The sequence below is a fragment of the Schistosoma mansoni genome, chromosome 1, assembly GCF_000237925.1.
Source record: "Schistosoma mansoni strain Puerto Rico chromosome 1, complete genome".
NCBI classification, from domain to species: Eukaryota; Metazoa; Platyhelminthes; class Trematoda; order Strigeidida; family Schistosomatidae; genus Schistosoma; species Schistosoma mansoni.
Window position 1 is genome coordinate 25,377,782 of NC_031495.1, and position 27,109 is coordinate 25,404,890.

General features: G+C 35.6%; 1 protein-coding gene across 1 annotated transcript; it reads right to left on the minus strand.

Moving 5' to 3' along the window:
- Smp_210780 (putative vacuolar protein sorting 26, vps26) lies at positions 1-26,609 on the minus strand (the record flags this gene model as incomplete). Its single annotated transcript, XM_018793813.1, has 15 exons — positions 1-245; positions 716-871; positions 3,137-3,196; positions 4,342-4,368; positions 5,005-5,058; positions 6,843-6,902; positions 7,092-7,415; positions 10,968-11,167; positions 17,345-17,478; positions 18,506-18,692; positions 22,174-22,300; positions 22,890-23,109; positions 24,415-24,587; positions 24,623-24,872; positions 26,340-26,609. The coding sequence occupies 15 exons, from the start codon at positions 26,607-26,609 to the stop codon at positions 1-3; spliced, it is 2,487 nt and encodes an 828-aa protein (XP_018648288.1).
- Positions 26,610-27,109: the final 500 nt, after the last annotated feature.

Genomic DNA, 27,109 nt, shown 5'->3' on the forward strand with positions numbered 1-27,109 from the left:
CTATTTGGATGTAGTCGATTTCAATAATTTAGTCAATACCTGACGAGCTTTTTCAATAAGTTCATCACATGATTCACTCGGATTCTTTGTATCTTTTTGATTCATTTGACCTTGAGTGTTGAGCCAATATTTGGCCTTATCAACTATCAGACGCCATTCATTTTCCTTCTCAGGCATACATAACTCCAGAAAAGCAATTGCCAGAGCGGTCCCCCATGTAACATCCGATAGAAATGAGGATTTTTCTAAAACAGAAAATTATAGTATGAGACTTGATTTACAATAATGATTCAACGCGAAATCTTTGAACAGACATTAGTTAATAATAAACACGTATGTCGCAACAGTCATATAATTGACACCACTGTAAACTTAATACATTTTCTTTCGGTTGCTATAGACTTAATGATATGTGAACAGCGAAGCTCGATTGAAATCCATAAAATACGCTCGAATGTTGCTTTCTTGTAATCAAACTGACAATATGGGGATGTAATCTAATTAACAACTATAAATATATTTACTCATGTAGTAAATAAAGAGAAAAAAGTGTAATCCCATGAATACAAATTGAACCGTTCTATTTGGTGCAACACTTCAATAAACTCAATTTTTAAACAATATTAAAAACTACTTGGTAGTTGAATTTTAGACAGAAATAACAAACATCATATTAATATAAGTTAATAACTTTTAATGAATTTATTAAAATTACCATTTTGTTTTAAAAACTCTGTTAAGTTGTCCAGAGGTATTTCAAAACATTCAGATAAATCAGAATTTAATTTCCAGAATCCGGAAAAACTTTGTAATTCAGCAAGTCTTATATGTTTTTCCATTAATTTAACTGGTTCAATTTTTTGAAATTGATCTAAATAGCAAGATGGAAAATGAAATATGTACATACATAATTGTTATTAAGATAACTACTAATAAAACATAAGTATTATTAATATTATTATTATCAAAAATTATTTTCCGCAATCGGTTTGAATTTACACATCGTTGAATCAAAAGGCATAGTGAATTCTTTAGCAAAATTTATACTGAAAACAATTTGTTTGTTTCATTGAATATTTAAGAGCTTTGGATAAATTCTATTTAATTTCAGACCTACTCACTGCCTTCTCATGACGGGGGTGTTGTCTACAAAATTGAGAGGACGAAAAGCGAATGTCTAAGAGAAAGCATTTGATAGTGTGGACAGGACAACACTATGGAGGCTTCTTCGACACCACGGCGTGCCTGGGAAGATGGTCAATACCATACCGAACTCCTATGATGGATTAAACCGCAAAATCGTGCATGTTAGACAGCTCACTGACTTGTTTGAGGTAAAGACCGTTATCAGGCAAGGTTGCTTACTCTCACCTTTTCTGTTTCTTGTGGTGATCGACTGGATCTTGAAGACGTCAACGTATGCAGGGAAGCATGGGTTGCAATGGTTAGCTAGGATGCAGCTGGATGATCTAGACTTCACAGATGATCTGGCTCTTCTATCACACACAAAAAAATGCAGAAGAAGACGACCAGTGTGGCAGCGACGTCAGCAGCCGTAGGTCTCAGTATACACAAAGGGAAAAGCAAGATTCTCCGATACAACACAACATGAACCAATCGAATCACACTTGACGGAGAAGCTTTGGAGAATGTAAAAACCTTTTCATATCTGGACAGTATTATTGATCAGCACGGTGGATCTGATGCAGATGTGAAGTCGAGAATCGACAAAGCAAGAGCAGCATATCCACAACTGAAGAACATCTGGAATTCAAAGCAATTGTCAACCAACACCAAGATCAGAATTTTCAACACAAATGTCAAGACAGTTCTACTGTATGAGGCGGAAACCTATAAAACTACGAAAGCCATAATCCAGAGGATACAAGTGTTTATTAATAGTTGTCTACGCCAGACACTATCAGCAACAACCTACAGTGGGAGACGACAAACCAGATTTCAGCGGAGGAAGAAGCGATGGAAGTGGAAAGGACACACATTGAGGAGAGCACCCAATTGCCTCACAAGGCAAGCCCTCACATGGAATCCTGAAGGCCAAAGGAGAAGAGAAAGAGCAAAGAACACATTACGCCGAGAAACGGAGACAGACATGAGAAAATGAACAAGAATTGGATAGAACTAGAAAAGAAGGCCCAGAACAGGGTGGGTTGGAGAATGCTAGTCGGCAGTCTATGCTCCACTGGGGGTAACAGGTGTAAAGTAAGTAAGTAAGTAAGTAAGTAAGAAATAATAATGGATCATAGGTCGCAATAGATAGTGATTGTCTTAAAACAGATCCAGAACAAATAAAAATATCAATAAGACAAAAATATTACATTATAAAAAGCGACCCAGATAAATAATCGGTCTTAACTTAAAACTATTATTATGTCCCTTTCACACAGTACATGATTTTGTTAAAAGCTGACATAATATGCCATTATTTAAGCAAGTGTACAATTTATTGTATGAGAGTTTTATATCTCAACAGTTGAAATGAGGATATGTGTAAAGGTTTGTACGAAATATGGAGCAGTTTTTCTTTGGAGGAGGAAATTAGAGAATTAAATCACGTAAGTAATTTAATGAATTAAAACACTTGATAAATCTCATCAAATGATTAAAAGAAATACACTAGACAATAGTATAATAATGCTTCAAAATAATCTGGTTTTTTTTTAGAAAAATAAACATGATGACTTTAAATGATGATTTTAAAGTAGTAGTGATAATGTGATTAAAATTCCTAATTTATTTTTATAATTATTCAAATGGAAGAAATAGTTTAATTTGAGTATTATAACAAATTAAGAGATTTAATAGTACTTATTTTAGAAATGTGATTGTACACATGACATAAATTAATAATTTACAGAATATTATTCTGTAAAGAAATTATTTACATAAGTAGGGTTTCTACAAAAAACGTATACATTAAGTTAGTAGATTATACTCCTTTATACGTTTTGGATTATATTGACTGGAAACCTTTAACCTAGATTGAAACAATGTTAGCACTTATCGTTTAGATGTATTTAGAACCATAAGGAGACAAAATGAATTAGATGTGATATGTTTAGTTGTTATTACAACCGATAGGGATTTCTAATTAATTAAAAGATGATGACGACCGTACCTTCAGCACATATGCCTGTATCAAAACCCAACGAACCAGTGAAGGAGCACATCGGTGAAGCTAAAATAATAAAAAAAAGTAATTTAAAGTATGTAATTAGAAACACATAATATTAAGATAATTACAATTAGTATTGTTAATGATACTCACTCAAAATAAAACGTAATAGAAATACTTTAATTACTACATCAGTGAACTATGGGTTTTAGTATAGATATGATTTGAACTGAAAATCTTACAAAATAATTTACAATCAGGTAAAAGCAAGGTGTTGCTCTCCATGATAAAACAATAATGTACCAACGGAGATGAATATTACAAACATTATCTTCTAATGTGAGTTATTTTGGACTCATTAAACTTTAAAAATTAGCCAATAATAAAAAATAACTGTAAAATAATCATTTTGTTTTGTGTGAAGACGATAACTTCCTTTTCACCTTTATGTGTATATTCTCAATATGTTTAGTGTAATCGATAATCCTTATTCCAATTACATTACATAATTTCCTAATTTTTAAGATGATGCACATTCGTACCTTATGTTTCGTACAGGAAAAAAAGTATATAACCGATATAGATCAATTAGCGATGTTCAGTCATCTCAACTTAAATGTAGTACATAATGGAAAGGATACATCTCTCATATACCCTATTAGTCAGTTATCGACAAAATTCATTTTACAGTATTGTCAATGTATAATATTGTTTGAGTTATTTTAAAGTTTTATTCGGATTTTAGTTTTTTTTTCAAATCATCATTAATTAATAAATATATGATGCACCTATGAGGAAGGATTGGGGATTTCTAGGTTAATTTTTTTTATACAATATGGATCATAGTGAAATAGTTTATGTGTCCGACTATTAACTTTCACATTGGAATCTCAAATATCGTTGGATTCGTAAAGTGAATTACTATATCCATCTTTTCAATCAATGTAGTTTGAGGTTTAGTACATGTGCCATCTGTATTCAAGTATAAAACAATATGACTTATAAGTTCATCTGATAATATTTGTATCACCATTTCTCACTACCAATAAACACAATGTGACATATTACAACGGTATATCAATATATGCGCGTGAGTATAAAATAAACAAAGTACACTCTTAATGAATTATAAAAAAAATAATAGCAAGAAACGTGGATGTTTGAATATTTCGAATCATTAAAATAATATAGAAACGACGTTAACTTACCGTAGCATTCAATAGCTCCACCGACAGCTGTATAAGTATAGAATATTAACAATAAAATCGATAAAGTAAAGAAATATCAAGGGAATAACGTTTATGAACATGAATAATGATTATAATAAATCTATGAAATGAAATTTCTAGTAGAGTAAAAGATACAATTAGTTAAACTAATCGTAAAAGACCAAGATAATACTCAATGCATTAACAATTATAAAATATTTAAGTGTTAAGTAAGTTTAACAAATGATTAAACGAGTATAAAATATTTAATTTAAACTAACAAGCATACAATTTTTGATATTTGCAATGTTGATGATAACAATGTTGTTTAAGAAAACACAAGCAGGACTTTATGCTTTAACCAAATGCCTTGCAAAAAGTAAAAACACCTCTTTTACAATTATAGCTAAACTGAATGACATTTTAGGCCTAAATTACACTGAACCATCTTATGTAATACTTTGTTTTGTTAATTGTCTACATGTATCAACTAAAAAGCAATGAATTATTGGGTTATTCCATCCAAAACACAAAATCTTTGATTTGCTATGCATGATTAAGAGACAGTTAACAAATTCAAAAATCGAATATGATGCAAACTGAGATTTATTGATGAGTCTAAGCAACAGATATATATATATATCAACATTACGATAAACTTACAAGCATCAATGCTATCATAGCAAAAATTCGCTGCAGGCATTGCCATTTTCAAAGCTAAGAAGAATAAAGACAGTAAAAAAAAGTGTACATATGGAACGTGTAATATGAATGTTATTTAATAGTTTGAATGATACAATCACTGGTATAAACATCCTAGTCAAAATATCAGTTAGTAAACAATAAATTCTTGGAAGAGGCAATAATTTTAAAGTCGAGTTAGTTGAATTAACCATAACACAGATAAATTTGTAGAAAATATTGTTTGTTAATTATTTTTAGAAAAATCTGAGCTGACTTTGTCATGTAACACTATGGAATTCTAAACGAATTGAGAGGATTATAATATTAGCAAATACGAATAGTATTTCGACCACATTTTTAAAAAGCATTATGCACTATACGGTCGTATGGATATTATAAAGTCATAAGAAATAATTATTGTATTTATGCACTTAGATAGCAAACAGCCGAGTTACAATAAAATAAGTGACATTTAAAATACTTTTCACAAGGTACTGATTTTAATTAAAGAGAAAGCGTAAATATAAGATCAATACACAACGTTACTAATATATCGATGGATAATAATTCAGTTGACAATCGATTAATCTTAAGTAGAGCAGGAATTGGTACACATGTTTATCAGTTCATGATACTCGACTTGACATCAATAAAACGAGAATAACAAACAAAGTAAGAAGGTCGAATTAATGATAGAGATAAAATAAATATAGTTTTAAAAAAGGAACGAATGGACAGAATTATACTACACATAGGAGAAAAGTAAAATGTCAATGCGTCTGGTATTTTGCAAGTGTTATTAAAGAACGTCTTTCAGAAGACACCAATATAAGTATACCAACGACCTCTGAAGACAATTGTCATAATTATCAGGTAATAAAGCACAAGATGGTGCATAGTATACTCATCTTTTGATAGAAAGATAGACATCTCTGTAGCTCGAAGTTTGACTTCAACTAGCAAATTATAAAGAGACCGTTGGCTTTTACATTGAGAGTTGGTTGACCAATAACCTCATTATAGCTAGTGAAACTCCAAGATAGCTGGCATGAGTACACCAACCAACTCAACCTTTATAATCAAACTAGATATTTAAAAAGACCAGTTCCGGAGTAAGATTTTGAATCCATAGAAAGAGATATGCATCCCACACATTCATTCTTGCCACTCAGGTTTTCGCCTACGTACTTAATCAGTGTGGTTTTCATGTGAGAGATCAATAGTTTTAAAGTCAATTTAAAAATGATCATATACGTGACAAGATTTGGTGAAAATAAAGAAAATGGATAGTGGTGATGGACACTATTTAATGGAAATGAATCAAATAGTAGTGCATCGTAAACCCTAACCGATTTATAATTTTCCAACTAACTATTCCCAGTAGATTTATGTGGTTTTTTGATATGTTTTTCAGCCAACCTAACCTAGATAGAAGAGTATCAAGGGAGAGATATTTCAAATAATACAGCTCAATTGATTCGTAATGATATGGAAGTTTAATCACTTCGTCAAGCTGGGTAGTTTATAATCCGAAAATTGTCAGTTACAGATAAGGTGAGCGAGAAATCAACCTAATTTATAAAACTCAAAAACGTTCTCATATTTTATTCAACCCAAAGGTAAATCACGAGAAAGTATTTACAAATACGTATACATCAGTCGGACAAAAAATAACGTTTGATTGGTTTATTTTTGTATTGGTTGTTTGAATATCCCCTTTGACGTTAGACTGATTTGATAAATCTATAAAATCTTAATTCATTAATAAAGTAATCATGTAAATAAACATTATGAAATAAGTGTCTAATGAATCATACCAGAGCAACGACGGAACATATGAGGTACAGTGACTTTAACTCTTTCCTTGGGATCAACATCTGAAATAGAACAAAAAAAACAAGCAGAAGAGTAATACAAGTAGTAAGACGGTGAATGAAATGCACCATGCTTTATTTTTTTTATAATGAAGTGAGACAATTCTAATCACATTACAAGTAATGGAAAGTAAACTACATAAAACAAACAGAAACTTTTACCACAGTACCAATTAAATTCACATTAATTACCTAACTTGGTTGGATCTACAGCAACCAAAGAAGTGAATTTTGATAATATATTCAATTGACATGATAAATCTTCAACTTGTTGACGTATAGTCTTCAGTTCTGTTTCATTTGTTTCATTCATTTCATTCAATTGTATACTATGGTATTCATCTATAAGTTCATTCATTCGCATATTTCCTGCTAGTCGATGAATCGGTAGATTTTCAGAACAATTCAACTTGTCATTAATAGATATCGCTTTCGATATACTTAATATGAATGATTTCTTTTCACCTAGTACACTACAATTGAAATTTACTTGTCCTTGAATAGTTGATGATTTATCTATTGTATAAATAAAAAAGGAGAAAGAGTATTAGAAATGGATTCAATTGACCAAATTAACATAAATTCTTATATTGATGGTCACATTGATTGAATGCTCGCTATATATATATATATATACTCGCTTCTGCCTAGCCCAGCCAGTTAAGTCCAGAACAGTCTCCGCGGTATGAATAATTATATTTTAAACATACTGAGTTTATATACGAATCAAACAAACCACATCGTACCGTAAAATAGGAAATAACATTTGTACAAGATTTAGCCAAATGTGGCTGTGAATGTGGGAGGCAGTAATCAATAGACTGATCGAAATAAATCAGGTATCACAATGGCAAATTTGAAAATATATCATCAATATTTTGTTTTCGTAACCCATGTTAATGATTAGAGACCACGAAATATAATGAATTCATATTATTCTCGCTTTATTCAAATTCATAAAGGGAACCAATTGCATGAAATTTATGAAGAGTTGCCTCCCTTTTTATGTTTTAGTCACTCAATAATTAGGTGATAATCCGTTGCGGGATATTGAGAGAAACAAAGAGATTAGTTTTCTCAACAGTGCTTACATGATGGCTGTTTTCCTTGTCAAATCTTTAAAACTGTACGTGCATGAAAAATACCTCCTTCACCAAAAAATCTACGTGTCACAAAATCTCAAATCGAATGCACTAAGGAACTTATCTTTAAATTCAAATCAGAATTTCTTGCTTTTGATAAAATTGTTATGGATTTAAATATTGTATGTCGAACCAGACTCATGAACTTCATTTATAATGTTCAGTCAAAAACCAACCGTAAATTTATGAAGACATTAACCAAAACAATTATAAAAGAACAAAATCAAGATGTCTTTACTATTACTCCACGAAAGAATATATGCAGAATGTATCGAGTAAAAAGCTAAGTGGAATCGAAACACAGGCACTCTCCTTCGGATTTAAATTTTATAATCGACACAGACGCAATTCGAGTATATCAACAGCTGTCAGACCTCAAAACGATGATTGATGAAAAACAAAGTTGATTGAAATCGAAATCAGTGGATATTACTAATAAATATGTTACAACACCAGTTCCACAATCCAAGGTGTTGACTAAAGATCATCAGCGAGCACTGAGAAAACTAATGAAAGACGAAATAATAATGCGACTTCAACCAGACAAGGGTTCCGGTGTAGTCATCATACATCGGTAAAATTATGTTCATTTTAAATGATTATGCGAGATTCATCATCAACAATACTCAGAAAGACCTGAGAGATGCAACTGAGAAGCCTCTTTTAAAAAAGTTGAGAGAACTTTTGAAGAAAAGTTTGATCGATAATCCTACGGAAAATGAACTTATAACGAAAGGATAAAAATGACTTTACATATACAGTTTACCTAAAATACACAAATCTAACGTCCCGATGAGGCCAGTATTATTTGTGACCAAATCACCTTTCTACAAATTCGTCCGCTGGTTGACTAGGTGTTTAGAACTGATTCGTAAGAAACTAGCTCCCTAATTCTGAAGGATAGTTTCGAATTTGTACAAAAGCTTGATAGCCCAAATCCTTCCGATCAATTCATGATATCGTTCGACGTCTCATCTCTCTTCACAAGGATTCCTTTGGAAGAAACGGCCGAAATTGTATATGTGAATATCTTGAATTATTTCCTTTGCCAATCAACGGACTCAACACAGCTCCTGTTCTGGTGTACCAAAAGTATATAATTTCGACTCAACAGTGTGTTGTACCACAAAAGTGATGGAGTAGCTATGGGTAGCCCTCTCGGCTCAATCCTGGCTGGTATATTTTTGGGGAACCAGGAACAGAGGAAGCTCAAACACGCAAACGAAGGAACTATACTCTACTGTAAATATATTGACGACACAATTACAAACATTCTATGCACCTACTCAATGTTTAACAAAGCACACAATGATATAGATTTTACTATGGAACAGAAAGCAGAAGGTGAATTCCATTTCTTAGATAATAGAATCGAACGAACTTCAGACAGTACACTACAAAGACACATTTATCGTAAAAATACATGGAATGGAGTTTATTCAAATTACAACAGTTTCTGTCCAATAAGTTATAAAAAGGGAATTGTACGAACCCTTTTTGATCGCCCAGTAAAATTTAGTCGAAGGAAAGCCTAGAAGAACTTGCCTTCACTACAAATTGCCTACGTATAAATGCATATTCAGCGAAATTCATAGAAAAGTATGCCAAAACCAACCTACTGTTTAAATAAGATACAGTAGATAAGAGAACCTGCTTATGATATCTTCTCTTTAAAAGAGATGCAATCACTGGAATAATTAACCACAGGATAAATGTCATGTTGAAGGTTGCTTAACCATCATCAAGACTGACGATGTTATGTGAAACTGCCAACTCAGACAAACAAAAATTTACAGCTCCCCTTTTTCCAGTGTCTCCAACTACATTTACCAATCTACATAAAATTGTCAAAGTACATACACTGAAAGGAGAGAAGAGTACATGTTTCCATTTCTGAACACGTTCCAAAGAATTTGAGACTGAGGCGCAACGGCTCTAAACAGTGCAATAACTTGGCATTTAATTGACACTTGGCATACTATTGAAATCCCACTAGCCTTCAAATCTATCAGCAAGCAAAAAAACGCAGGGTCTCCCCAGTTTGTCGAGGTAATGATCATAGTATTTATTCCAAATAGATTCAGGGTCAGGGAAATCTTTGAAATAAATGGTTATGAAGAGTTGAGATCGATGTACCGATTTGAATACGTCGGTTTTTGGTATAGGGTTACATTCAGATTTCCATTAGAATTTCTTTTAACTAAACAGTGTAAGAAGGCCAACCCACAATGTTCATCTTCCTTTCCGAATGTGAATTTAATGTGATATAGGAAATTTCCAATCTTTTTAATGATGACAAGTGTGTCACTGAAGTACCTCATCAAGATGTGTAGTCTAATAGTTCTGACGAAAATAAGCGACTAAATGTGGGACATAAATAAATTAGCAACAATCGGAGACACTCGAGATCTTATGACCACTCCACTTGTTTCTTTATATTATCCCTTTGAACTGTTGTTAACTTATTTTAGTTATTTAGTTGTTTACTCTGAAGATGTGGCTTATACAAAGTTACGAAACCTAAGAAATTCAAATTTCTACTCATTCGGCTATCACAAATATACCTTTAGTTAATTATCATAATGTTCGTCTGACTATTATAGCATATACAGCTATTCATTAGTTAGTCCGATAGTGACTACTTAGCTGTTGACTACCATACTGCACATAGTTACTAAGTGTTATTTAAAAATAACTGAGAAACTGGACATATATCGTAGTGGATTGTCAGTAAAAGGTGGTGGTATGATAAAAAAAACACTGGCAGAAAAGCTTACATAAGTGTACCAACTATAAATAACTTGAAAATAAGTGTTACAGTATATACCAACACAAACAGGTTATCAGTGGTTGTATATGCCATGATGAGGACTAATTTTTAAATTACACATTTTGGATAATCGTAAATATAATTACATTTACTAACCAGATTTGAAAAAACCGAAATATGTCGAGAACCGATCAGGGAATACTGGAGCTATTCGCTTGGGAACAACTATCACTTCTATTGGTTTCTCCTTGTCATCATGAAATTTCTCGACTAACTTCCAATCCATTTCAATATTATCAGCTCTTGGCTGTAATGCAGCTGAAAGAGTCCTCATCACAGCTGACTGCAGCTGAGAGCTAAATTAAAAATAGTTGAATATATTAAAACAGCAAAATTTATACATGAATCTACACATATGAGAGTTGATCAAGACAGGAAGAGAGATACGCGATAGCATAGCCACCACGTATTTCACAGGCTTCATTGTATCGAATTGTGGTAAAATGGAGCAAAAGTTTGACCCATCACGCCATTTACTTTAAGGTAAAATCCAACAAGACTTAATTATGCTGATAATTTAATTTGTTCACGTCTCGCTTATTAGTAACTGAAATGCAACTTCAATCATGCCTGTTACATAAACACATTCCTTATTCAGGATGAAAACCAGTGTCTATAGAAAGAAAAATTCATTTAAACATAAATGGTACGCATTGAGACCACTGGAAGTACTCAAATATTTCAGCACATTCTCATTGGCACATATATCCGTTAGTTGAAGTCTAAAGAAAATCGATAATGGCTTCTGTCTAATAGTCCCTTGATAGCTAAATATTTATTATCCAGAAAATGATAAGACCATAATTTTGTAGTGAGTTTATGGATGTAAAATTCATTGCACTGAATCATTTGTAAAATAAATGAATTTAATACTGTAATTTATGTCTCATGAAATATTGAACGGTAAGTAATCATCATTTTCTTAAGCATTTCTTTCGAAAACGAAATTAATTAGCTCGATTATAACATAAACATCAATTGGTGAATAAAATCTAATATAGATATGATCACAGCAAGTCAGTCAGCGACAAGGTAGAACCTCGTACGTACGTGTATTAGTTCAAGTTGTCATATCACATTAGCACAGAGATACATTGGTCGATTCAAATCCCATAATAGTAGAAGTAGTAAGAGTTTAAGCAGCAATCCGAAAGATTGGGGTTTGAATATGTTATTCAAGGAGTATAATCCAGTGAAATAAATTTGGAAAGAGAAAAAAGGTAGGGACATGAAGAATTCAGAAGATTAGAACTTTGGAGAACAAAGAGTGGATGTACCTTCGCCATTGCGAACGATTTCGAGCCATGTGTTGAGTCGGCTTCCGGAGAACTCTAACAGAGCCTCCAGAGGCTCATAAAGAGCCCCAACCAATCAGCGATTAATTAGAAGTTGTGTGAAGTTATGTTACTAAAATAACGAGATCCTGATTGGCTGATTAACACACTGCTACTATGTTTAGCAGTACTCTAGAACTTTCGGTAAAACTCAAGGTCTCTTAAATTACTATAAAATCCCTGTATTTTCTGTACATGAATGAACCTTGTAGTAAAGTGCTTCCACACACTTTGTGCTTTTTCTCTGGTCTTCAAGTCGCGGAGTAGTTCTAGCTCGGGGGTACGGAACTAGCTTAGGGAAGCGAATATAGCGTTCACAATCGGCCAGACGTAACACCATGCCATTCAAGGTCTCTAACCATTGATTGCTATCATCTCGCGAATCCCAACCAGGTAGTCTACACCTACCAGCATGGCTCAGTCCGCTTGTCAGTGACTTCATGGATTTTGTGCCACGTTTTGGTCTGGCCGCCCCTAGCTTTCTTCCAAACTACTCCTACACCATAAAACATCGCTCGTCAGGGCAGTCGGTGGTTGGACATACGTAACACGTGTCCCAGCCATCTCCACTGATGAAGTTTCACTACTCCGTCAATTGATTTGCCATCCTTACCCAATACCCGTTTCCTAACAACTGTATTACTTACTCGGTGGTCTCAGGATATACGATCGATGCTTCGAAGACACCTATGATCGAATACTAGTAACCTACGAATATCATCTACTCTTACCGGTCGTGTTTCACTGCCATAAAGTAGGACGAAATGAAATGCCGGGCAGTAAACCCGTCCTTTGGTTGCTAGACGGATATCTCGCCTTCGCCATAAATGAAGCAATTTGGCAAAAACTAGAGGAGCCTTCTGTATCTGTGCTGAGATTTTGTCACACACCAGACCACAAAGGCTGATGAGACTCCCAAGATAAGTGAAGCGGTCGACATGCTCAACTACTTCACTCCTTATCATTAGTTCAGGTGCCGATGCAACCCAATGTTGAAGTAACATCTTGCATTTCGAGAACGAGAATGGCATCCTGAACATGTTTGCACTGTTGCTTACGATGATCAGAAGACTGGATTTTGTCAGCGTCTTCACCAAATAGAACTGTGTCATCAGCATATTCTAAGTCAATGAGTGAATCTCATGGTAAACGTTTCACTCCTGGAAATTTAGATGAGGATAGTGTTATCTCTAAAAGCACGTCAAGTTAAACGAGAATGGAGAGAGTGGACAACCCTGACGAACACCACTTGAGGTAATCAATTCTGATGACAGTTCGTCATAATCTATCACTCGACCAGTTGTGTTCGAGTAGAGAGCCTTTATAAGGTTAATGTACTTCTTTGGTACTCCTTTCAGTGACAAACACTGTCACATAACTTCACGGTCAACATAGCCAAATGCCGCCTTAAGGTTGAGAAATACTATGATTGTGGGACGTCTGAATGTGTATCTATGTTCTAGGACCTGACATGGTGTGAATATCTGGTCTATAGAGCCAGGTCCAGGTTGAAAGACAGCCTGGTTTTCTCTAGTCTGCTCTTCACAGGCTTTAGTTAGGCACTGAAGTATTATTGAAGCTAATATTTTAGACATTATATTAGTCAAACTGATTCCTCTGTGATTGTCACAAGAGGACTTTTGTCCTTTCTTATAGACTGGCACAATCAGTGATTGGGACTAGTCAGATGGGATTCCGTCCAGTTCCCAGATTCTACCTAAGACCTCGGTCAATCTCTCCGCTGGTACTGGACCGCCATCCTTAAAAATCTCAAGGGTAATCCTGTTCAGGCCTGCTGCTCCCTTTTGCTTCAGATTTCCTATAGCTTTTTTTAACTTCGCAGAGGGTTGGAGGACTTACATCAATTTTTCATTCAGGACGACTGGGGATCGTGGGTAACTGAAGTGTGGCTGAAGGCCAGTTGAACTGGTCCCTAAAGTGTTCTGCCCATCGATCCAATCTCCTGGATTGAGAATGAATGATATGCCCATCTTTATCTGAGATGGTTTCACTGATATTTGTGTTCCTAATACCGGTTTCTTTAACGAGTCTGAAAAGTTGTCTGCTGTTACCTATTGCCGCTGCCTTTTCTATCTCTCTTGCTTTCACTAACCACCACTGTTTGCGATCATTGCGTAGGCTTCTTGTTAGTCTGCGTTTAAGCTGACTCCGCTCTTCGTTATGTTCAGAGCCAGGTGGGATGAGTTTTCGAGCATCCATCAGTGCGGTAGATGCTGCACAATCAGTGATTGGGACCAGTCAGATGGGATTCCGTCCAGTTCCCAGATTCTACCTAAGACCTCGGCCAATCTCGCTGCTAGTACTGGACCGCCATCCTTAAAAATCTCAGGGATAAAACTGTCAAGGCCTGCTGCTCTCACTCGCTTCAGATTTCCCATAGCTTTTTTAACTTCGTAAAGGGTTGGAAGACTTACATTAGCTTGCGACTCAGGTCGACTAGAGATCGTGGGAATTCAAAGTGTGGCTGAAGGCTACTTGAATCGATTTCTAAGGTGTTCTGTCCATCGACCCAATCTCTTGGATTGAGAGTGAATAATATGTCCATCTCTTTCCGAGATAGTTTCGCTAACAGTTGGATCCCTAATACCGATTTCCTTGACAAGTCTAAACAGTTGTCTGCTGTTACCTATTGCCGCTGCCTTTTCTATCTCTCTTGCTTTCACTACCAACCACTGTTCGCGATCATTGCGTAGGCTTCTTGTTAGTCTGCGCTTAAGCTGACCCCAATATTCGTTATGTCTAAAGCCAGATGGGATGAGTTTTCGAGCATCTATCTGTGCGGTAGATGTGGCTAAGATCCAATGTTTCTCCCTAACCTAATGATTTACCATATTAGCGAATATCACTGCTGTTTACACAGCTTTTCGGATGTCATTCTACGCTGCCTCGGGGTGGACACAACTTACATTGCTGCCTAACTGTTTTTCTAGTTGTTCCTGAAATATATTCTTAGCTTGACTACCATTAATTAGAACCCTAAGAGGTTTCCTTGCAGCATCTTTCCTACGTCCAGCAAGACGCAGACAGATACGCGCTCGCACTAGAGCATGATCTGAGTCTAAGCATATGCTCCAGAACGAGCGACAGTCTTCTATCGAGCCCCTCCATCAGTGGCTGATAGAGATGTGATCTAGTTGGGTACAACGTTGGGACTTGGTCTTGTGTGCTGCTACGGGTACGAGGACTGATGTCACTTCCCGGCTGAACACACCGTGGAAGGGTATTTCTTGAGAAACCTGAAAAAGAAGTTGGATTAGTGATGGCCTTAACGACCTGGGAGCGTGACCGCAGAGCCCAAAGGACAACTACTTGAGGCCGGTCACGCACGGCCTTTTTGTGGGAAGTTTTTGACGTGTTAGCTCTGTTCTTCAAAAGGCCTTACTACCGGAGAAAGAGATCCATGAGGCAAGGTGAGGTGTAACATTTTTAGGGTCGACCTTTTCTAACCCCCTCCTTCTTTGTGGGAAGGCAGCGTCGCTACAGATACTATTTGTCCGAGAGGAAACACCTTATTTCTGTCACACATCTCTACAGTCAGCAGTAAGACTTGACCCTCAGACCTTGAGTTGCTGCTTTTAGTCATAAAGTTCTTCGTTCGACTTGCCTGGAATGGTAGAACCTACAGCAACATATGTCCCAGCCAACATAGCTCGGTTGGGTTATCACGATAGGCAAGCCCGACCACCACTTCAAGGTAGTAGCTACGGTCGGGATGACGGCAGCAAAGTCTGACATAAAACCTTACCGCAGCGCTGCTGAGTAGTAGGAACAACCTTACTAGCTAACTTGGGCGGCCGGTGAAGATCGGACTAACCCACCACTCTGCTGTAAACCATATTGACTGGGTCCCAGTTTTCGGGGCTCTCTAAAATCTTGCAGGGTGCCCGATGTCCATGCTTATGTATATGAATAGCGCGAGTTTCACCTTATGTAGTTTATGTATGTAGGTATACGCAAAGGGTAAGCGCGTGGGTAAGCACAAAGAACGGCATCTGGAAAATGTTTGCTCTATGTCTAATAAAGTAAGCTCCCTAATCCTTTAGATCGAAAACAATTAAGAGAAATAAAGCAGAGAGAGGTGACCATCAACCTTCCCTAAAATAGTGCTTATGCGTATCTCTTGAAGTGTAGGGAGGAAAATCTTTGTACCAGTGAGTTTTAACTTGTGGCCTGTGTGCCCTGTTAATGTATAACGTGATAATACCGCCAATTAGAGAGCAGTGATTTGTCGATCAGGACCAATGACGCATAAAACCTGTACGAGCAGTCTAGAGTCTCTATCGGTCCTTGCTTACCGCCTAGCCCTGCCTGTCAAGTTCAGAACATCAATAACAGGAAACAACATTTGTACAAGATTTAGTCAAATATGGCTGTGAATAAGGGAGATAGTAATCGATAGACAGGGTATAACTCAAGAATGGTAAATCGTATAATAATAGTTCCTAAGTCACAATAAAGCTCACAGTGAGAAGGACATGAATATGAACAGTTTAGTTATTTAACAACCACACGATAAAAATATACGCATAGTATTAGTCCATAAATGGATCTCCAATGTTACTATTCGTTATTCTCATCGGGATATAACACAGTGATATGCATGTAACACCTAAGTGACCGTCAATTGTAGCAAATACGTTTGAACGAAGCGGTGACTGACGATCTACCCTCCCAGATGGGTGGATATATCTATATGTATGCTATGGAATGCGTGAGTAGAAACTTGTGTGTTATTGGTGTGCATGTAACGTATATCTATGAGTATGTCAAAGAACGCATGAGTGAAAACTTATAAATTTCCAGTATGAATGTAGACTAAACTTTCCCCCTTGACGCCCGCGGGCCAAGATCTGGGGTAACTATTTTCTTACAAAATCACATCCACGCGGTAGGTTTGTGAACCTTACAAAACCCAATCGGCTTCACCTGGTAAGGCTTGACCAACCTTAACACGGATGGAACACCGTACGAATACGGTTAGTAGAATAACAAATACATAGCAAAAGAGAATTAAGACTAGAATAACTAAAGTGCCACTGAAATACAATTCAGAAAAGAGTTAAAAGAGATAAAAAGAAAATGATGTCCTATAGAAAAAGCAGAGAAACAAAAACTTACGGATCACGAACAAATTCTGCCGTACCATTGCCAGCTCGAGCAACACCACCAATTAATGCAGTACTTACTCCCTGTCCAAGTCCTATAGTAAATACTCTTGCCTTGTCAACATTCATTCGCACCAATCCGATAACCTAAATATTTATGAAATAAATATTGGTGAATTACAGAAATTAGTTTTAAAGTACTTTAATAAACATTAATTTTGAACAAGCTTTAATTGGCTTAATTTAGTTTGTAATTGAATAATCTCAGCAGTCCATAGTGTAGTAGAGTTTATCTAATCATATTAAGACAGACTGATATTTATAACAATAATATAATAATACGTTTGTCATATCCCAGTGAATTTATAATCCTCACCAAAACACTTTGTTCTTAATACCCTGCTGAATAGGAAATTGAATTTCCAGCGTTTTTCACCTAAGGAGACTTATCCAAAGTCATGCAACATTAAAAATTTAAAGTTCTACTCCTTGGAGGGTTGAAGATACATTTTTGTCTTATTACTAAGGATAATCTAACTAATGTTTGATGTCTGAAAGTATCAAGTCAAACCATAGCAGTGATACTTATAAACTGATTTTTATTGACGAAGCAGTCTCAAATTAATATCATATTCGAATGTATTTATCTTTCTGAAGTCGTTGATAATCAGGAAGCTAACACAATTTTAAGTATTATGTTTGAAATACGCTCGTATAAAAGGTAAACAGACGCTAGTTAGGTGTCTGAATCACAGTTACATTTACAATCCATAATATAAAGGCATAAATTCGAAACTATCCTATTAAGTCATAGCTGTGTAGATTTCTAAAGACCAATACATATGACAACTAAACCGACCACCATAATATCCACTTCTACTCAACTAGGCTTGAAGTTACTATGGTATATTTACTTCATCTTAGCATCAAAGTTATGTAATTACAAATTATTTCATTTTGAATAAATTTACTCAGAAATTTAGTACCTTCAAATACTGATTTTTGTAATTAATCATGAATGTTAACAGACGTTCAAAGCAAGAAAATAAATAAACACAATGTGAATACTACAATCGACCTCGTTGTTACCAGTAGGTGGATGTATGATGACCTTAGTCATTCAAAATAAGGGATTCAATCAAGTAAAAGAGTTATAAGAAAACAAAAGACCTACCTCATCTGCATTACCTACATCACCGTCCGTAAGAAATATGATTTGTTTGAACCAACCTTCACCACTCGGTGTTGAATGTAGAGCTGCCTTTAGAGCATTGTAAGCTTCTGTACCGCCCATATCAGCATTCAGGTCTTTTTGGTAGTTCATTGCTGTATTTAACGATCCTTCAGAATAGTCTGTAGGTCTAATAATAAGGTAATTCAATGAATTAGTAAATAAAAATGATAAAAACCTTTATTCCCATCAGAAATAATGGTGAACAAAATACTGACAGAACAGCTATTTTCGTCATTAATTCACATTTAACTTAAAAGTCTAACTGTATAAACCTGAATAGGGCAGATTAACTTCGAATAATATTTTCAGTAAAGTGTAATTACGAAGACGAAGCTTAACCTAGGTCCACTATCATAGTAAAAAACATACATAGTCAGTGAACACTTGATCTCTTCAAAGTACTGCTTGCATATGAGAAAAGCACGAGGTGAGTTGAGTTGTGGTTAGACTATTTGTCAAAAAAAGTGTCCACCAGAACCCCCAAATGCCCTGATACGGCCGTGTGGAGAAGCTCGGCTCCTACACGAAATGCTTCCATATATCCAAGCGTTTATGGTCTCAAACACAGAAGTACTATTCATTACGGTCTCGCTACAGGATGCTCTTTGTGAAAATGATAAGACAAAAGACGAATTTCCGACTATTAAACCGGACTGGTAGATACGAACGGTTCACCGACAGGGGTTGGAAAAACCTGATTGGGAACAAATGGTATACATTAGCTCAGAGGGCAAGAAGGAATGTATGACATATGAACCTATTTTGATCACTGGCTACCATAGGACAGCATCTCATAAAGTTTTTCTAGTGTCTCATGGGTTAGATCCCTAAGTTAAGCGCCCACGAAATGGACCCCAAAGAAAACCAACCGGCTTTGGTTTGAAGAACGAAACAGAATCCTAACTCTCAAAAAAATATTATGAAGATTACTTCTGAAGAGAATGTCCTCGCTCTACTTCACTATTCATCCAAACAATATTTACAATCACATGGTTACATGCAAAATTAATTTTATGCGTGGTCTTCCTGTTCATACTTTTATTCTTCAACTCATTTGACAACTTGTCTACAGCGAAAGTTTTGCTTAGCCCAAACGATCTCAAGTTGCAGAATAGTTGAATTTATGAATTCTGGCATCAAATACGATTCTTGATACTGCATTTCCGAAATCACATGTGACATTTAAACTTGCTTTCTTTAACGTTCCCACACTGATGCAAATCGGGCAACATATAGGTTTGTCTATGTCTTTGGAAAGCTTTTATGTTGATGTTTATCGTATTTCTGAAAAGCTTATTCAAGACTTAATTGGAGTAGTACACATTCCTTATGCATCTTCCGATTCAAGAAGTTTGTTTCACGTGCGACTACCTTAGGACAGGGTAGTATCCTCAACTGATTTAGCTGGTGTCGCACTAAACCCGGAGCAGATGCAAGAGTAATTAGTCGGATCTTTATCAACAATAGCTGATGTGATATGGGAAGAAACTGATAGGGGAAACAATGTCTTTCTGTTATCGTCTACGCCCCGGCAGATTGTAAACCCGGATACAATAATGGATGGGCTTTACCACCAGGTAAGTGAACTTCCGATAAGGCGCATTCGACAGATATTGCAATGCTCGTCGGTTTTGTTGTGCAGGTGGAAATCAAGGCACAAAGAAGAGTCGCGTGTTTTCGGTGAGGAATCAGTAGTCGCAAGTCCGACAACGATGAGCATTTCCTGAAACCTTGTGCAAACCAAAGACTGTTTATGGCTAGCCCCAACTTTTAGCACACTTATCATTGGATTTCTAGCACCCCCCATCTGAATTTCGAACCTGAACTCAGATTGATCGCACTGATATCAGCTACCGCTGGCGTTAATGTGTACAAGACTGTCGCTCCTGTTGAAATGCCGGTCTGAATTTTGATTATGGCCAGGTTTTCGTCAAGCTTATTTTGTGTTCTGGTGACCACTAGGTATCCCATCTTAAACGGACTAATATAAGGAAACTGTCTGCAGCTTCTGCTGCAACCAAATATCAAACCGAGCCATGATTGAATTTAGACACTAGTTCATTGACAAGTATAGATGAGCATCGGCTGCTTCTGTATGACGATGTGGAACTGGTGGGTTTCTACACGCTCCTTAAAACTCCCTGAAGTATCCCCATCTACTCCGGCAAACTACGAGTTTAATAATAAATGTAGATTCTTGAGTCAAGTTTGTGTAAGAACTGAGGAACCCTGTGACCGTAGTGTGCTAACGAGTTGAAGGCAGCAGATGCATCTGGCAACTGCTAGACCTCATTTCAACTCATCTGAATCACTGGGAGCGGGAAGTCCAATGTCAGTTATAAAATCTGTGAAGTTGATAGTACGCTATTCAGTAACATCTAATGGATTCCGGAGTAAGTTTTCCGGGGAACTTCTTGTCTGGTCTATAGCCTTAGTAACGTCAGTCAAAAGGTCTAGTACTCATTGGTTGGTAACTACTGATTCACTTAACAAGAGGAAATTTTACTAAGAACTCCAAATTATTAAATGTCACATGTCATCAGGCACTGACCCTGGTTCATTTTAATGATGGTGGTAAACTTCTAGTCAAGGAACTGACTGGGTTGTTTGAAAAGGTCTGGAACACTGAGATATTCCAACATCTTAGAATGAGGCGATCGTCATCTTCATCTTTCGAAAGACCCTACGCCACTTATGCAGCAACAATAATGAGGCAGGTTTACATTTGATCTCATCCACACTAATGGCTTCCGTCATACTTTGCAGATTATTCGAAACCCGCAAAAGATTGACTCGTGATGAACAGATTGGTGTTCGTTATGGTCGTGCACATGTATATCACATCCTCACTGTCAGTAAATGTTGGGGAAGCGCCACACTTATCTGAAGCCAAAAATCATTGCTTCTTGATTTCAGGGCTGCCCACGATTCGTTGGACAGAACAATCATCTAAGATTGTCTATTGAATATTGATGTGCCTTAGAAGTTTATTAAAATCTTGAAGGCGAAATGAGGGCATAAAATCACTTTCCTTCGTTTTTAAAATCCGGGAATACAAAATATCACCATTTCTCTCCAACTTCGATAACACTAGATTCTGAAAGAAGTACATGTTTGTGGCGATGATTCATTACCCAGAGAAAAAATTTTCGACCCTGAGTATGGGAGTGACGTTGTCCTACTGTGAAATTATACACAAACAATCCAAACTGTACTTCGTTATAACTTTAACCGAGCTGTTTCACTTGTATTATTCTTGTCAGATTGCCTTTTTTTCTAATCGATAGCATTCCTTTCACATAACTTATTTCATCACAACATTCTCTTTATTTTGCATGACGATCACTATTTTTGATGCCTAGTAGTACCAGATTTTGTGCATTACATAAAACAACTATAAAGGTCTGATTCCCAGTTCGACTAAGAGTGAATAATGATTTTGGATTTGCAAAATGAAAACGGGAACTGATTGTATGAGAAGCCGAAATGATCATGCATTTTTCCGTACACTAGTGATTCTTTAAAGAGTAGCCATCTTCAACGTATACGATTCTTGGGGAAAGCTGATGAATCATTACAATATTGACTCTAAATAACATTCTGCTTACTCTGGAAATAAAGCAGCAAAATCACTCCCGAAGCCAATAATTTGAAAACGACAACTCATAGGTAAGCTCTTTAGGAAGAGAAGAAGGGAGGTCTTAGCGTAAGAAATATTATCACCTTCCATACTACCTGTAAATTCAAGCAGAAATTTGTGTTATTCGTAGTCACAAATTATTCAGGAAAATAATAAAGATGAGATTACTAACGAGTTATAAAGTTATGACTTCAGTTTAAACTTCTAAAGTGAGTATTGATTCCTGTTATTAGCCACGTCAAAAACAATTAAGTGGAAGTTTACCGGATTACGAGACTTTTCGTGATCGTCAGTTATTGGCAAAAAGTATCAGTCATACAAGAAACCCTACACCGTGTAACTTAGTTAACAGCTCTCGTCACATTCACTGTGAAACACATTTAATTTAAAATATTCTATAAGAGCCATGAATAAATGAAGCAAATGTTATTCAATACTGTCGTAAAATCGATTACACACATAAGTTATCTGTTAACACAGCACTACATACGCTGGTGTGCACTCGGGTCACTGTAACTCACAGTACTAAATAACCCTGTTGAAAGAAGAGTTTACCGTTTATTGTTTTCTACTTACGGATGCCTAGATGTGGGCTTGATGTTAAAAATCACAAAAATAATGAGCTAACGAGCAACCAACAAAACTGTATCCAGCAAGACGACTGAAAAAAATGAAATGACTAACCTGAACGATCGATTAAAAACACGAACTCATATCGCATGTCTTTAGAACTAACAACATTAGGAATATCAGGCAAAAGCTGTACCATCAAACAGTTCATAGCTAATATAGACGACTGGTTTGGATCACCATATTCCAGAGATGATAGAGATGTAAGTGGATCAGAAAGACTTAGAACCATTTGAAGATCATGATCTGGTATAAACTCAGAGGAAAGTTTGACCTAAAACATTGATTAAATTAGTTAATTCGTGTGAATTACCAATCAACTATACATTTGTAAACATGGTTTCAGGTCATATTATTGTGACGATTACCGACACTACCTAAAAGCCCATACAGGGATTGAGGTACAGTGATCAAGAGTTGGATAGTTTGACCATCAAACCATAGTTCCATTGACTGAGGGGAACGGCTGCAAAATCCTTATTTTTATGCTATAGAAAACCAACAAGTAAATCAACTGGTTCCCAACATTTAATACTTTTTAGATTGTTATTACCATGAAGAACAAAACCAAGGTGTCATCTCTCACATCCAAGACTACAGATAATTTTAAAAAGCAACTCATTGGAAAATTGTGTAAACAATTTCATTTCACATAAGAAAATTATAGTAAAAAACCGTGCCCAAACTTAGGAGTCATATAATTTCAAACGTACTGTTAGGACGGCGTGGAAAGTCTCATGACTAGCTTTGACTTTATCTTTGTAAGTTTTAAGACAGGCCACTGGGACAGAACGTCATCACATGTAACAAACTAAAGTGGAACCTTTTGTCTCATAAACCTGTGGCGGATCTCCAATTTCCTTAACTGTTGCAAGTTTTATTACACGAAATATTTATGCTTGGTAGAATAATAAATTCGTCTGAGTATACAGTGTTAAAAACGGATTTTAAGTAGCATAGTAGTTGGGTGAGTACAGTTATTATGAGTGGTGAAGACTGTTTGCTATCCGCTGATAACAAAGCCGGAGGACAAAACACTAGTCATCCACTTTACTAACAACGCGTTAGTGACCTGATGCTTAATTTGCATGAATGCGTTGTTAAAGTTAGATGCAGGACCAAACAAGTTTCGCGCAAAAAATAAATGAACTTGAAAGCCAAGAGCCACAATAAAGTCGTAAATATAGGATTATGAAATAACTAGAAGCCCACTGTGCATACCCCGCATAGAATATTTTTTCAGCAAGAAAGAGTAGAGCTACAATAAGCACTCATAGAACCTTGAAAATGTGTAATGCAAGACAGTATGTTTAGCAAATCTAATTGTAGTTCCATAGTCGGAAGTAGATATTAAAAATTTTGTGAAATGACTAACAATTTTTAGGACAAACAAGTTTATTCTAGTGAATTAGAACAAACACGTCCACTATTCTGAATGAGCAGTATTACTTCTGCAAACATATGACCTTAAGTGGAGGCGAGTCTTGAAAACAATGAAAAGCAGAATGTTTGATACCTCGAGAATCGATATACAAAGACAACTTTAGACCACTAAGAAAACAAAAAAGCAGAAGCTTACAAGGCTATGATTAGAATCGTTTTTACAGTTCCAAGTAAAGCTATCATGTGTTGATTTGACATCCAGAATCTTTGACGGCATCCAAAGTTCAGATTCAAATGATATTGTGTAGGGCACAGAATTTACAAGAACAAGATCCGTAAATGGCTCAAACTCATCGGAATGTTTTTTTTCTGAAATGAAAATTAAACAAAACATAATAATTTACCCTTTGGGTAGTAACGCGGGTTGATAACGCTTGGCAAAGTTAGGATAATTTCTGAGTGGCTGAACTTAGATGTATCTGTCTTCACGTTTTTTCCTTCTATCAGTCCAACATATCGCAGAACTATAGCAACCTTTCCATTTGGCGGTATGTTCCCAATGTTCATTTTAAATAAATCGGCACAATGTTCATCCTGTTCAGCCAAGATTGCTGTATGACCTTCTTCAACAGCACTGTCATACGTTTCTTTAGCCTTTATCGAAGTAAAACAAAATAAATATCACCGTTAAGTTATTTGATGAAGTGAAGGTATGCAATACTTAAATCTGGATGACCTGAAACTAATGTGAAATGATTAGTTATAAGGCTACTTATCAGAAAGTAAAAAGATCGCTTGTTTTTATATAATAAAAAGCTATTCCCTGAATAAATATTGGAGGAACAAAAAGTTATAATCATAATTATAAGTGAAAGTTATATTTTGCAAGTTAGTAAATATTTGCTGGTTTTTTAAATCATGAATAAATCAAGTTCTCAATGTATTTTTAACTAACAAGCGCTAATATTCAGTAAGATATTTTTGCGGTATAGGCTATGTAACAAAACCTAAATCTATAAAATCACATTATCCCACAAAGTTTTCCGTACTGACTGATCTCCCAGTCCAGAAGACTGAATCCAACTTTAGTCTGATAAGAAGAGCTGTTATTTTCTATCCAAACTACATGCTTAGATAATTATCTATACTCTTCAATGAGTTATTTTGGGTTCAGAACCATAATTCTCTGAAAATCCATTGGAACCAAAAGTATCTTGCCATGCTAATACATTCGATGACTCACATTATTGACCCTGAACTTCTCGAGTCATCATGCACATATATATTTGTCGCTATAAATTATGCACCTGTAACCATAACCCTCTTTAAATGTGCGTATGTATGTGTATGTACTTACTCTATTGAATAACCGTTTTAGCTTGCCTTTAACTATCTTTACGGCTGCTAAATCACCTACTGAAATAGAGTAGATTAGAGAGCCTTTCTCAACACTTCATTTCTTACGTCATATCTGCATAAACAATTGTATGAAACATACCCAATCAGAAACACTTATATTCTGATTTTAAATAAACCACTGTATTAAACGTATAAAGTTGATGATATATATATATATATATATATATATATATATATATATATATACTAGTCGAAAATGTTTTGTTTTGTTCTAAGCTATGACACATCAATAGAATTTAGGACAGTGCTTCGTACTATATGCCTGAATTGCTGATTTTAACCAGACAATGCTATATAAACTTTGACTATGGATATTAAAATAAAACTCCTTTACATACACTATAAAGTCCCTAAGCATATACTAAATACAATCTATTTCTAGCTTTAATATTTCAAGAAGTAAAACAATATAGAAAGTCTGCTGAGTTGCATTTTAACACACGAAATATAGTATTCATATGTGCAATAATAACCGTTTGAACACATCATCATTAACAATAATGACTAAGAATAGTCCATGAAGAGTGACCATCCGAATATTACTGCTGCAAGGATAATAAAGATAATCTAAAAGATAAATTGCTGGGAACATTCGAGTCATAATGCGTAATTATGCAACTTTGCTGAAATAAAAAACGCAAGTGGTATGATTACAAACTTTCTCGACTATGTACAGCTAAAATGATAATTTAATCTACCTACCTCCGCACGTGGACGACACACGGATACTATTTTGTTGTCACCGATTTGTGCCTCGAAATGGTAAACCGCCACACTATTCAATGGAAAAGCAAACGACGCCTCCAGAGCTTCCTGCAATGTGTTCTCGTACAGGAACTCTACCATGACGTCTGAAAGCATATTTATTATCCTACATTTTATTTGAACACTCTTTAACGGGATATTTGTGCATGACCTTTGGCATACAAGGCCAAGGTGTTTATAATCCGATATGTTCCAACCAAAATTCATTTATAAAATTTTTACACGTCAAGCTTTGGTAGATTAGTTCCTAGCCTGGAAATACTTTGTATTTCAGGAGTGTATGTGATATTCTGAAAGAGAGTAACAGAGAAAGAGCGCCGATGACTTAGTTAGAATATAGAACGCGCTGAGTGCGATCGACAGTAGTCAGCATCAAAAAAAGTATAAGATTAGGACAAAATGATTATTGAAACTAAAAGTGCACTACAAGGTCTTACGCCTTTACAGTTTACGCAACCAAATAATCCCAAGCCAAATAACTTCCCATGTGATTGATTTAAACAAAAGTGTATCTCAATTAAACCGAAGGCATTCAAAGTTAAAGACGGAAATTGAAGACGTTTTGCTCCAAATTTCTGTATATGGCAATCGATGTCTTTACGAAGTGGTCAATGTTTTTCGTCCAATATCTTTTCTACAACCAGTTCGAAGATAGTTGATTTTCTTGTGCTCATATTCTGATGTCATATATGCTTCCAGGTCATTAT